This window comes from Leptodactylus fuscus, chromosome 11 (genome assembly GCF_031893055.1).
Source record: "Leptodactylus fuscus isolate aLepFus1 chromosome 11, aLepFus1.hap2, whole genome shotgun sequence".
Classification (NCBI taxonomy): domain Eukaryota; kingdom Metazoa; phylum Chordata; class Amphibia; order Anura; family Leptodactylidae; genus Leptodactylus; species Leptodactylus fuscus.
The window spans coordinates 36,390,587-36,404,539 of NC_134275.1; the positions used below are offsets into that span (position 1 = coordinate 36,390,587).

General features: G+C 46.0%; 1 protein-coding gene across 2 annotated transcripts in view; it reads left to right on the forward strand.

Annotated features, from left to right (window-relative positions):
- Window positions 1-7,217: 7,217 nt before the first annotated feature.
- LOC142184646 (IQ motif and SEC7 domain-containing protein 2-like) overlaps window positions 7,218-13,953 on the forward strand; it is a 147,421-nt gene continuing 140,685 nt past the window's right edge. For both annotated transcript variants that reach the window (XM_075259665.1, XM_075259669.1), the window contains exon 1: window positions 7,218-7,805. In XM_075259665.1, coding sequence (XP_075115766.1) covers window positions 7,321-7,805 — 485 coding nt within the window. In that variant the 5' untranslated portion in view covers window positions 7,218-7,320. The remainder of the gene's footprint in view (window positions 7,806-13,953) is intronic.

Here is a 13,953-nt window from a genome sequence, read left to right on the forward strand (position 1 = left end):
AGCACAAACTCTTTGGTATTAATATCTTCATTTATTTTGCTTGCAATGAAAAAACACAAAAGAGAATAAAAATCATTGATCATTTTACACAAAACTCCAAAAATGGGCCGGACAAAAGTATTGGCCCCCTCAGCCTAATACTTGGTAGCACAACCTTTAGACACAATAACTGCGCACAACTGCTTCCGGTAACCATCAGTGAGTTTCTTACAAGGCTCTGCTGGAATTTTAGACCATTCTTCTTTGGCAAACTGCTCCAGGTTCCCCCTGAGATGTGAAGGGGGCCTTCTCCAACCTGCCATCAAGAGATCTCTCCACAGGTGTTCTATGGGATTCAGGTCTGGACTCATTGCTGGCCACTTTACAAGTCTCCAGGGCTTTCTCTCAAACCATTTTCTAGTGCTTTTTGAAGTGTGTTTTGGGTCATTGTCCTGCTGGAAGACCCATGACCTCTAAGGGAGACCCAGCTTTCTCACACTGGGCCCTACATTATGCTGCAAAATTTGTTGGTAGTCTACAGACTTCATAATGCCATGCACACGGTCAAGCAGTCCAGTGCCAGAGGCAGCAAAGCAACCCAAAACATCAGGGAACCTCCGCCATGTTTGAAGGCCTCTTTTTTTTTTTTCCTGTAAACTCTATGTTGATGCCTTTTCCCAAAAAGCTCTACTTTTGTCTCATCTGACCAGAGAACATTCTTCCAAAACGTTTTTGGCAAACTCCAGCCTGGCTTTTTTATGTCTCTGGGTAAGAAGTGGGGTCTTCCTGGGTCTCCTACCATACAATCCCTTTTCATTCAGACGCCGACGATAGTACGGGTTGACACTGCTGTACCCTCGGACTGTAGGGCAGCTTGAACTTGTTTGGATGTTAGTCGAGGTTCTTTATCCACCATCCGCACAATCTTGCGTTGAAATCTCTCGTCAATTTTTCTTTTCCGTCCACATCTAGGGAGGTTAGCCTCAGTGCCATGGGCTTTAAACTTCTTGATGACACTGTGCACGGTAGACACAGGAACATTCAGGTCTTTGGAGATGGACTTGTAGCCTTGAGATTGCTCACGCTTCCTCACAATTTTGCTTCTCAAGTCCTCAGACAGTTCTTTGGTCTTCTTTGTTTTCTCCATGCTCAATGTGGTACACACAAGGACACAGGACAGAGGTTGAGTCAACTTTAATCCATTTCAAATGGCTGCAAGTATGATTTAGTTATTGCCACCACCTGTTAGGTGCCTCAGGTAAGTAACAGGTGCTGTTAATTACACAAATTAGAGAAGCATCACATGATTTTTCAAACAGTGCCAATACTTTTGTCCACCCCCTTTTTTATGCTTGCTGTGGAATTATATCCAATTTGGCTTTTTGACAATTCTTTTTGTGATTTTCCATTGAAGACAAATTAAATGCGTTTTTTTGAGCCAAAGCCAAAATTGGCTACAGAGGGAATGGAGAATATATAGGAAGTTCTTATATTTCTCCTTTTTTCTCAATCCACTCCTGGGTTTGACTCAAAAAACCACAACAAAATCTGCAACAAAAGAAGCTGCATTTCTGCACTGTGGGGCCTCAGTGTTAATAAACATTAGAGATGAGCGAGTGCTATTCGAAACGGCAGTTTCAAATAGCACGCACCCATAGCAATGAATGGAGCCGGCCGGCACACAGACTTTGCCGGCGCCCTGCCGCTTAGCCCCATGCGTGCCGGCTGCGTCCATTCATTCCTATGGGTGCGTGCTATTCAAAACTGCCATTTCGAATAGTACTCGCTCATGTCTAATAAACATGCATGTTTGGTCTTCCAGAGCACCACCCTTTTTTAGTGGTTCTCCTATCTGGCTAGTAGAGGGTGTCCTGAGCTAGAAAACCCAGTCATTGATGTATGCATGCCCTAATATGTCAGATCAGGAGTAGAAATGGTTAGAAAATCCCTTTAACGGTTACTAATATTTCATTTTACAGTTTGTCTCGCCTCAAGGCAGGAACATGCCCGATCATAAAACATGTCCAAAAGAGCTTTTTACTCGTAAGTTATAGCTGGCCTATGCCTGTAGGTGTGAACCAAGAGTACTATTTCATATACCAGTCTATTCCGGTAGAGAATGTGTGTGTGTGTGTGTGTGTGGGGGGGGGGGGGCGTTGGTGGTGGTGGTGGTGGTGAGAGTAATTTTGATCTACTGGTAAGTGGGGATCAAAATACTTTTGGCATGATGGTGTTAGGAACCTGATGCAACAAAGTCCTGGACAACTAGAATCCCCAAGTGCTGAGGCAAAAACAGTCCTGGGTGTGCTACGCTTTCCCAACCAGAGCGGAACCATGCCCTGGAGTTCTTCACCAGAGCTCCTGATGGTGGAGATGGACTTGGTAAAAGTCCGAGGCCTGGATCAGCAACTGCCCAGAGTGCGACACACACCCAGTGAACTCCAAGTAGGAGGACCCAGAATGACCCGGACACTAACCTTAGAATGAAGTCCCAGAGAACAGGATGGTCTGGAGTTGTAGGTGAGCAGGAGGGTAATCCGACGGAGTTACACAGATACCCAAGGAGCAGATTTGTGGTCAACCAAGCCAAGTCGATAACTGGAGGTCACGTGGTATCAGAAGGTAGAGGCAGAAGCGTAGTCAAAGAAGCCATGTCATATACAGGAGGTCAGTGGAGTAGCCAAATCAGGATCCAAAAGGGAGGTCAGGTGGAAGCCAAAGGTCATGCACAGGAGGTCAGGAAGGTGCCAAATCAGGATCACAGAGGAGAGGTCTGTAAAGCAAGCTGGGTCATACACATCCAAGGGAATCTAGGTACAAGGAAAGAGGCAGGATGGAGGTAACAGGACAGGAGACAGGGAATTGGAGAGAGGCTCGTCGCTGGGGGAGCTGATTCCGCAGGGAAACAGATAACTCCGGAAGTGCTGGCTCCGGTACTAGGGGGAAATCGGAACCTCCGCATACTCAAGCGGAGGCCTCTGGCCTACCCCAGCACCAGAACCAGCAGTGACTCCGGCACTGCACAGGGATCGGGTCAGACGCCTCCGCGCAGCACAGTGGAGGTCCCGGCCCGCCGTAACAGATGACCTGTACACCTGAGGGAGGGATGAGAGTACTTATGAGCTGTTGGCCAAAGCTGGTAAGCGCAAATCAGAATATTTTTGGTATGCCGGTGGTGGGGGAAGGGGGCTGTAAGAGCACATTTGATATGTTGCCCATTCCTGGTGGAAGTGGGGATATGAAGTTCATTTCATATGCCAGTGAAGAGGGATGAGAGTACTTTTGATATACTGGACAATGCTGATGGGATGAGAGTACTTTAAATACATTTACCTATCTATACGCAGATACATATATATATTAGATAAAATTATTCAGGCCTACCTCAAAAAGTAAAATACATGAACAGGTGCAAATCTGCTGTGGCTGCTATACAACTGTATGGGTACATACATACCCACACAATACATACAGAGAACCTTGTCTGCCCACCAGTGCCCCTGATAGCTGGTGTGGATTTGGGCTCAGAATTTGGGATAAGGGCACAAGCCACTATTGCCAGCATGGCCAACACCAGAGGTAAAGTTTGAACCTGTCCCTTCTGTATATGAGTAGTACACGCCACACAATTCATGGAGGAAGTTGTACATTTATGGATTTTCCATAAAGTAAGAATAGGGACATAGGTAAAATCCATAATATCTGTCACCTGTGCCAGGAATTGGGCAAACTGCAGTTATGATCTTTTCTTGCAAAATTAGTGCATCCCTGTATAAGTGATCTCCAGCTGTTGGGGAACTACAACTCCAAGCATTCCTGACAAAGCATGATGTGAGTTACAGCTGGAAAGCCATATGGTAGGTTGGAGAACGCTGCCCTAGATACATAGAAGCCAGTAACTCAGGTGTCCCCGCTGATCCTGCAGGTGCTGGGTGTCACTGTGCTAAGGGCAGTGGAGATGGATGATCTAGATAGAAAGAGTTTTTTTTCTGCTCACCATATCCATGATAAAAAACCAAAATTTTTCACTCCATCATCCCGGGAAGCACGGAGGGCTGTGTGGACTTGTACCAGCGGTAAGTATAGGAAAACGATAAAATCCAGCTTCAACCAAGGAGGATCCACATCAAATCAAAGATATATATAAAATATAACTTTTATTTTCATCCTGATGAAAAGTTAGGGCTCGTTCACATCTGCGCCCGGTCTCCGTTCTGCAGGTTTCCGTTTCCTGCATAAAACAGAGGCAGGAGACGGAAACCTGCAGGAGTCTCTCACCCATTCATTTGAATGGGTGAGAAAGCTGTCCGGCCGTAAGCAGCGGTGAGCGTTTTAGGCTCTCCGCCGCAAAACCGGGTTTTTTAATCCGGACACAGAGTCGGACATGCTGTACTCTGTGTCCGGATTAAAAAACCGGTTTGCCGGCGGAGAGCCTAAAACGCTCACCGCCGCTCACGGCCGGACCCGGTCTGTGCTTTCCGTCTTCTTGCATGTAGAAGACGGAAAGCACAGAACGGAGACTAGAACGCAGGTGTGAACCTAGCGTTACATTGTAACTAAAAGGAGTTGGTTACTTCATGGCAAAGCTACGCATTTCGGGAAGGGACACGCTGGAGATGGATGATCTCCAAGCAGGATACAGTCATGGGAGAGGATTGGAGTGGTGTAATCCCCGTGCTGAGACGTCAGTGCTGTCCTCCTTGTATCACTTCGTCACAATTCACAGCTTCTTGGCTGTCATTCCTATTGCCCAAAAGGTGATGTCACTTGACTGGCAAAAAACAGGGTTTTCTCGCCTAATGACATGCCACATACAGGACGGGCATGTTATGTACATTAAAATTGTTGGGAAACTTTACAGATCTGGTGGAGTTGTGTAACGTATATGATGCAACATGTAAGACTATGTTCACATCTTCATTGTGGCTTCCATTTATTACAGGAGCCACAAAGTCCTTCCAGATGGACAACAGCGTCTCCCAATGGCCGGCATTGATTTACTGTGGGGTCCTTTGTGTTGTCTATGTCATTTGTTTCTCTATTCATCCAACAATCTTTCTCTATTTCCTTCTATCTATCTATCTATCTATCTATCTATTTATCTATATATCTATTTATCTATATATCTATTTGTTTTTCTATCTATCCTTCTACTTATTGATCTGATTATCTATTAGTTTAGTTTATTAGTATTTGGACAAGGTTTTGATTCAAATAAGAACTTTCTCAAGCTTGAGACTTCTTGGACCGAAACATACCTTTCCTTCACAAACATTGGAATTCTATCTATCTATCTATCTATCTATCTATCTATCTATCTATCTATCTATCTATTCATTCATCCAATACTCAAAAACAGTCATTTCAGTATAAGTGAAATAATGGACTTTATTAGCCCAATTCAGACTGAGAACCCACATTGCAGAAACACAGCATTTTTGTTGCAATTTTTTTTTTTAGCTAAAGCCAGGAGTGGGTTCAGCAGAAGGTAGAAGTTTAAGAACGTCTTAGATATTTACCATTCATTTTGTAGCTATTCTTGGCTTTCACTTATAAAACTGCAGCAAAATCTGCAATGAAAACAGCTGCGTTTGCGCAATGTGGGGTCTCATTGTTTGGATTCACAATTGATCTTTTTCCTCTGTCCTTCTATCTTTGTGTTTATCTAGTAATCCTACTAAGGCTGGATACAGATCTGCGTTGGAGTCCCTGTAGTTGACTCCGCTGCAGATTTTGCTTAAAACTGTGGAAAGAAAAGTCCTCCTTGGAGAACCCGGTAGACCCCCTTATAGGAGACCCGAACGACAGAGACCTGAACGCTACTGTGAACCTAGAATTATGTATATAGAGATCAGCACTCTATGAAGCTGCATGGTTGGCACCTGCAGCGTGATCTAAAGCTATAAACACTCCAAATAAATAGAAAGAACTTGCAGCACTCCAGTGAAAATCCAGTGCTAAACAAGTACAAGGTTTATGCAACCACATCTGGGCAGTGTCTCAGCAACACAACAGAACTTATTTCAGGCTTCCATTGTGGAACTGAAGCGTTGCACAGATATGGCCTAAGAACCTTGTACTTGTTTATTGCTGGATTCTCACCAGTGCTGCACATTCTTTCCATTCACTTGGAGTATCTATCTATCTATCTATCTATCTATCTATCTATCTATCTATCTATCTATCTATCTATCAACAGCTGATCGATGAGTGCTGAGAGACCCCCAATCTGATATGCCCCATCCTAAGTATAGGCCACCAATATCCTGATCCCAGAATACCCCTTTAAAGGAGTAGTCCAGCCACAGCTAGTTAACCCTATCCATAAATTAGTAGATAACTTGCTGATCAGACCCCTGTTGGTTTCTAGATACTTACTTGGCTATCCCCATTCAAAAGAATGGAGCACCATGCACTTCCAACCAGCTGCTCCATGCAAAACTGGGGTGCAAAACACCTTACTTTACAAGATCAGTGGGGGGTTATAGTGATGGAATACCCACTGATCTTAGGGATAGGGGACAACGTGCTGTGTGGCTGGACATCTCCTTTAAATGAACCGGCCTGATTGGTTTAATGACCTAGGTAATTAGGTGACAACTATTAGAGCCTACAATGTGCTCAGAGCAGTTGTCACGGTCCTGCATCAACTCCTTTTGACAGCTTGTACCATTCACATCAATCACCAGGGGGCGACAATGAGCACAAGAGCAAGCTCTAAGCTTCATCCAGTTATGGGTAGGAAGGTTACAGTGATAAAAAGTTATCTAGCACCAGGTGTATATTACATAATGTCTTTACTATAAGTTAGGAATAATTTCTGTATTCTTAGTGTCAGCATGAAGTGTAGATGGACTTGCCCTTTAAGCCAAGGGCTGCTGTGTGTCCCATAATATTTTCTCGGTGTCAGTTGTCAGCCAGTGTAAACACCAGTTACACAGAGCTGCAGTAGCCACGTGTTTCCAAAACAGGTCGCCCCGTCCCTGCTATTTATTTTCATTTTTCGGCACTCTTTTCCGGGGCATGCCGGGTACTGTAGTTTCCAGCCGTCCTGCAGCCCCCACAGGTGTCACATTTGACAGGTCGGAGGTGGGCGGCACTCACTTGTTTCGCCTACACTCCAGCTGATTGGTCGGCGAGGACCCGCCCCCGGACGCTAATTGGCTGCCTGTGGAGAGTGACGCGCTTCGCCTCTCGCCCCCGGCTCCTCCCGGCTGTCAATGCGCAGTGACTCTGCAGCAGTCGCCGCGGTAGCATCGCGCGCTCCGCCCCCGGCACCATGCCCGGCCGCCCAACCTAAGCAAGCCCCGCAGCCGAGCTCCGTCATCCCACCCGGCGGCTATGGAAGGGGGAGCCGGCTCGGGCCCTAACCCCGGGGGGCAGGAGTCCCCGAACCGGGCCGTTGAGTATCTGCTGGAGCTCAATAACATCATCGAGAGCCAGCAGAAACTACTGGAGACCCAGCGGCGCCGCATCGAGGAGCTGGAGGTGCAGCTGGACCGGGTCAGTCAGGAGAACCGGGAGCTGAGGGAGAACCAGGTCAGCCGGGTGGAGCAGCACCGCTCAGACTACAGAGAAGCAGTCGGTGGAGGAGGGTGCGGGGGCTACGGGCACCATCATCACCCGCAGCAGCACCATCACCACCATCCGCAGCAGCACCATCACCGTGGGGAGAACCAGCCAGGGTACCAGGCAACCTACTCCACACCGCCGCACCACCACCGTGCCCGGGAAACACCACGATCCAACCGGGGCACCTCTCGCAGCTCCAGCCCTGGAGCCGGGCACAGCACCACCAACAGCCCGGCCACCACCCTGCAGAGAAAGTGAGTATATGACAGCTGCAGGGGTGGGGGGTAGTGCAGGTGGTGCCATCTACCTGGTGCATGTGTGCTGGTCCCATCTTATTGCATGACAGAAGGTGCTTTAGATTTAGTGAAACTACAACTCCCAACACCTGGAGTACATCTGGATATTAACACCTGGTTTAGAGCGTGGTGAAACTACAACTCCCAGCATGCCCTGCTCTCAAGGCAAGCCTTGTGTTGTAGTTTTGCAGCTGCTGGTGTAGTATATTGTCCCCTCAGGGTTCTGTAGGATCAGGGGGCCTGCGGTACAGCTGCTGCGTCCAGCTGGATTATATCAGTAAGTGCTGGACGATCCATCTGCCATCAAGATGGGGCCCCCTCTCTTTATCCATCCTCTTCACATACGTGGTGTACAGGACCGGAGACACAATGGAACCTACAGGGTCACTTCACCAGTGCTGCACTGCAGAGATGCTTGGTACAGCTGGTTCAGACTGGCTGCCTCTTTGGAAGTCCCTTTGCATTTTTCTGCAGCAGCGGAGCTCTGTAATAGAGCTCCATACAGATGTTCTTTACTGCTCTTTGTCTTTTATAGTGCCAGGAAGATCTAACAGAGTGTTGTTTAATACATCAGGGCAAAACAAGACCAGAACATGTATCTGTCAATAGGTCAGATTAAGATCGTGGTGGGGTCACGTGTCTTGGTGTATAGTGCTGTATAATGGTGATTTTTAGTATTATCATTCATTTTTTTTTTTCCCGTTTGGGAACCAAGGGGTAGGGCTAAGACAACTGTACCATATAGTATAGTGTGGGGGTGTTGAAGACCATTTATTAGTGTCTCGGGCTTGACAATTTCTGTCTTTGCATGGTATGATCCATAGGCTAGTATTGCATCTCTCCAACCACCTGGAACATGGAGGGTAGGAAATGGTGTCCATACTAGTTATTGATGATTGAAGCTACACATCTCCTGAAGACTAAAGAGAAAAGTAGTGTGACATGGTTAATGTGGTTCACTCACCATGACTCTCAAGACTTGCATCATTTTTGGCAAGCATCAGTCCTCCAAAGGCCACCTAGCCAGAACCAAATGGGACTCATGACTGTTGGTTTCATATAGGGCTGTGGTGGAACGGTGTGATGTTGAGTTATGGTTCATATAACATCTGTCAGTGTTGGACTGAGGTTCCTTGGGCCCACCAGGTAAAATTATTCTGGGGGCCCATCTTCCAGCAACCCTTTGGGAATCATAATAGCCTTTTGATTTAGATGTCTTCCGCTGAGCTAGTATTGTATTAGAGCCTGGGCCCACCGGAGGATCCTCCAGTCCATTCCAGTACTGACTTCTGTTATGCACTGTTACAAATTCCTTCCCATTGACTGACATCCTGGTTAGAGTGTTGAGTAGATAGCCTTCACAATCTCATGGCTCTTGAGGTTGTAGATGTTGATGTCTTGGACACTATTCACACTGTTATCGGAGGTCCTGCTCTGGTCTTCGCAGATCTGACATAGGGATTGTTTCATGCTGCAATCTACTTTCTGTCCAAGTGATGAAATTTAAGGCTGAACCTGACAGACTTTTTATGAGTCAGTGAGGTCTGTCTGAACCCACCCTGGAAATGAAGCCACAGTGTCAGTGTGAACAGAACCTTTTCCATTTATTGATCATTTTCAGCTACTGGTTGCCATGTGCCTAGTGACTCTCTAGTGACTCTCCAGAATATATTGTGGGTTTTCCAAGTTCTTCTTGACTTCTTCATGGTTTCTATGACAGTATCTGTCCTTCATCCAATTCCCTGTCATATTCATGACATCATCAGATCTGTCCTCATACATCATTAGGGATGTGGATAGTCCTGGATCAGTGCAGTTCTGGTTGTAGGTACCAGTAGTGATCTCTATGGACAGCTGGGCATACTGAGGGTTTTGCTTGGTACTGAGCCGTGCCTGTAGTCATGAGATGACTGTGACATGGAGACAAACAGGACTATTTCAGGTACCAGTGTTGCTGCCAAGCTGAGGCATCATATGAGTTTTGTGCACTGACAAGTGATAAACAGATCTTCTGCTCTGACTCAGTCAGGTGGGGGTGCTTTACAGCTGTTAGAATGGGGGTGTAATCCATATGATGGGTAGGGGCTTGAAAGAGTAAATGCCATCATATTGGCATAAGAGCCATAAGAGTTGCTTATATGTGTATGGGGTATACGTGACTGGACGAGATGTAGCATGATCACTTTTTAAGTGCACTTGTCAGTATCAGACTGGGGTTCCTTGGACCCTCCAGATAAATTGATGCTGGGGGCCCACACTCCAACAATTCCTAGGAAATAAACCATAGTAAACTTCAAATTTGAGGCCTTTTGCTGGTCCATTATAGTTAGAGCCTGAGCTCACCGGAGGATCCTCTAGTACTGTGGTGGGCCGGTCCAAACCTTCGCTTTGTCTCTTTACTAAGAGAGTTTGTGTAAAGACATCTATAGGGGTGCACAGGTAGCACCCGCAAGTGGTAAGGGTAGCCCGATTACAGATACATAGCGGCCCTAACACTTCACGTTGCACCTCGTTCATTATATATTTACTGAATAGATGGTCTTAATCTGTTATGTATGGACCCTTATTATTAATAGATGCATGTCCTGGACCTGCAAAACTCTACGTCTAATAAAAGGGGTTTTCCTGGAATTAAGTACTGATGATCGATCTTTAGGATAGTTCATCAATATGTGATCAGTGGGGGTCCAAAACTTGGGCTCCTACAGATTGCTGAGCACAGTGCCATACATACCATAAGAGATGTGCTTGGTATTGCAGCTCAGACCCATTCATTTGAGTGAGACTGAGCTGCTGTACCATGTGACCGCTGATCATGATGTCATTGGCACAGTGAAGAGGCTGCAGCGATTGTGTACTGCAGCTTCTCCAAATAGCTGACCTGGGTGGGGAGGGGGGCCCAGGTTTTGGAACCCCACAAATTAGGCCATTTATATGCAAGTCCAAGATACTCCGTTAACAATATCCATCTACTAGTTGGAGATCCGCTTCTATTTAATTTGTATTAAACTATTGTGCCAAAACTTGTGAATTCTTTTTTTTCCCTACAGAACACATTTTGTCGTTCCATCTGTAATGCAGAAGGCGCACTTTGTTGTTCACAGCCGTACATTTGTACATGGGCTCTGGGGACGGGGAGTGAGTGTCTTGTAATGTTGCCTTGATGTAATACACTAAGATAACACTAAGTGGGTTTTTTTTGTTTTTTTTCTTTACTGTAACCGAGGTACACGACAAAGTGACCCAGTTCTTGTCTACATAGATGTATGTGCCAGCTGTGTAATATTCATCATCCTACACTGGAGGAGGGGACATATACTGTCATTGCAGATGGGATTTTACACAAATATTGTAGGAATTGCTTAAAAGGCCTATTTTTTTTTTTTTTTTAAACACAAAAATCACTTCCCTGCAGGCCTAAAGGTCCAAACTGCACCCCCAAACAAACGATTGTGCCATGTAGTGGCCTTTAAAAGGAGCAGAAACCTACCCCTGCGACCACAAACTGGGGGAGCAATGCAGAGATGATGATCTTTTTATGGATATGCAAATCAGCCTGCAAGTGCAAGGTGGGCGGGGCCTGATTAGCCAGATATGCCAATAGGCAGTTGCAAGTACTCCAAATTTTCTGTGGAATTACCACCCAACTCGCGCCCTTTAGCCATGATTGACATTTCCGTGTGTACCTGCGTCATGGCCATCGTAAGCAAATCAGGCTCCGCCTCTGGTGCACTTGAAGACTGCATTCAGTACCACAAACAAAATGACTATTTCTGCGTTGTATCATCAATTTGTGGCCACAGAGGTATGATTCTGCTTGTAATAGGAACATGTAGTGGACTTTATTATTGGTCCCGATAGAACCGCTGTATTCAGTATGTAGACACCATTTCTTGTATAAAAAGACCTGATGTTAGCCGCATCCCCGCCAGTAAAGTGTAGGGGGCGCCAGTGACAGCCACATTTCCCAATAGGTATTCCATCTTGTACATCACAGCCATTTAGTCAAAGGAGTGCCCACGTCATAGCTCACATCCAGTCGGCAGGGTAGTGCTAAGGATGTTCCTCATGTGATGTGTAGTCATGATGTAAGAGCAGCCGAGGGGTGACATGACTGCCTGGTAATAGAAGTACAATGATGGATATTGAGGGCCGGCGGATTTCTCACAAATTAAATCTCCTCCAGGAGTACCCCTTTAAGTATCCGTTCCTTACCATTTCCCTTTCATTTAGTGAGAAAATTACAGACCTGAAGCTTTTCAATGAGTTTCCCAATGCAGACTGTCTGCTTCATGAGGCGGTGCATGGAAATACGGGATCACGTGCATAGCCAAACATGGCAAATCCGATACATACGGATGGACTATTGAACCATTCCCTTGCTTATCTACAAGGCTGTTCTATAAGGCCCCATTCACATTTTGCAGCACTGTCTAGATGTAAATGCCGTAGGTTTTCCACCGCCAAGAGGGAATATAGATCCCTATGATGGCGCTAGTTGGGCCGGTAGACCTGTGGTCAGGCCAGAACTTCTGACCGTAATGTTGGTTCAAAAATGTGTTAAAAATCCACACCAGCTTCATTTTGCAAAAACAAAAAAATATTCTCTCCCTGTTTGTTACTTAGCAACAGGTGTTGATGGGCCCCATGCATATGGGAGAATCGGGCCGGAAAATCGGACATTGGCTGGATTTTTTGGCCTGAACTGACTCGGGAGACCGGGATTCCTTGCATCATAGTAATAGTCATATATCAGTGTGATGCAAGGTGTCTGGTCTGCTAGATAGGATTGGGTTGGAAAATCCAACCAATGTGCCGACCAGATTTTCTGGCTTGAATCCCCCTGTGTGCACGGGGCCCAAGGGTCAAAGGACATGGCCTGTACCCCACATATCTATGAAGGCCTAGCATTTTTTATGCCGATGGCGGTTTTTTATATCTGAATCAAAATCTGCGACAAATCTTTGGCCTAAGGAGATGTTCTCCATGTTGATGTTCCTCTAATTTGTGTGTATTCAGTGTTATTCAGTATTGCCCCTATTTTAAGGGGTTAAACGGTGCACTGTTTGACACTGGCTTTGGCCACCTAATAGGATGGTCTCTTTAAGCCTCATTCCCGGATGGGAGGCGATGATTGTCGGTGAGCTCAGGAACGTATTACTCACTGCTGCATACAGCGAAACGTGACGCCATAGCGGAGCAGTCTCGTGTGTGCCAGCTCTGTCACAGAACATCTTTGCAGCTGATGAGCATGACTATGTGCCCCCTACAATGAATAATCTCCTTACAGTCCGGTACTTGTCGCTCTCTGTGGCCTGGATACCCCGCGGAGAATCTGTCATATGGCAGCTTTACTTTAGTCATAAGTAATTGTACCAACCTGACAGGTTAGTTGTTGTGGCTGGTTCACAAGGTAATGGTGTTGTATCGTAGCAGCCGTCGTTCGTGTCACACCGGTCGCTTTCAGTAGTTTGCATTTTGCGTTTTGCTATATTTTTTCCTGTTGCTTGTTTTTAAGAGATCTGTATAAAGTTGTGGGGCAAGAGAGACGTTTCGATGGGAATATTGGCGTGAGCAGTCCATGCCAGGAAGCTGCTGCCAAGGCAAGTCAAATTTGGGTTAAAAAAAAGGAGTTGGTGTGAATCTATGTGGGCCGAGCTCTAGAAGCGATGAAGACTGAATGGTGATCAGTTGCTATGGGCAACAAGGGCCGTCATTACCTTTTACGTAGACCCCCTAGTCAGACCACCCAGGGCATGATGTTTTAGGTGCTTACCTAGAAGGCTCTGTTCACACTGGCAGAATGGTCCCTTTCTTGAAGGATATTTCTGCCCCTCTTGGTATACTTACTGGAAAAAATATAGGCACAAATTTGACAAAATCTTGACATTAGTCAAAAGGATTCATTTGGATGCATTGCCAACAGGTAAAAATAAATTCACTATGAATCCTTTAACTTAACCCTTGATGCAAGTGTGAAGAAAGCGGGCAGGGGGTAACAAGTAACCATGGGGCCTCATAGCAACACTTTTATGGAGCTTCACTATACCATGAAGATATTCAGCAGCAAGGTCACAACATGGAAAGTTTGATTGTTTTAGGCTCC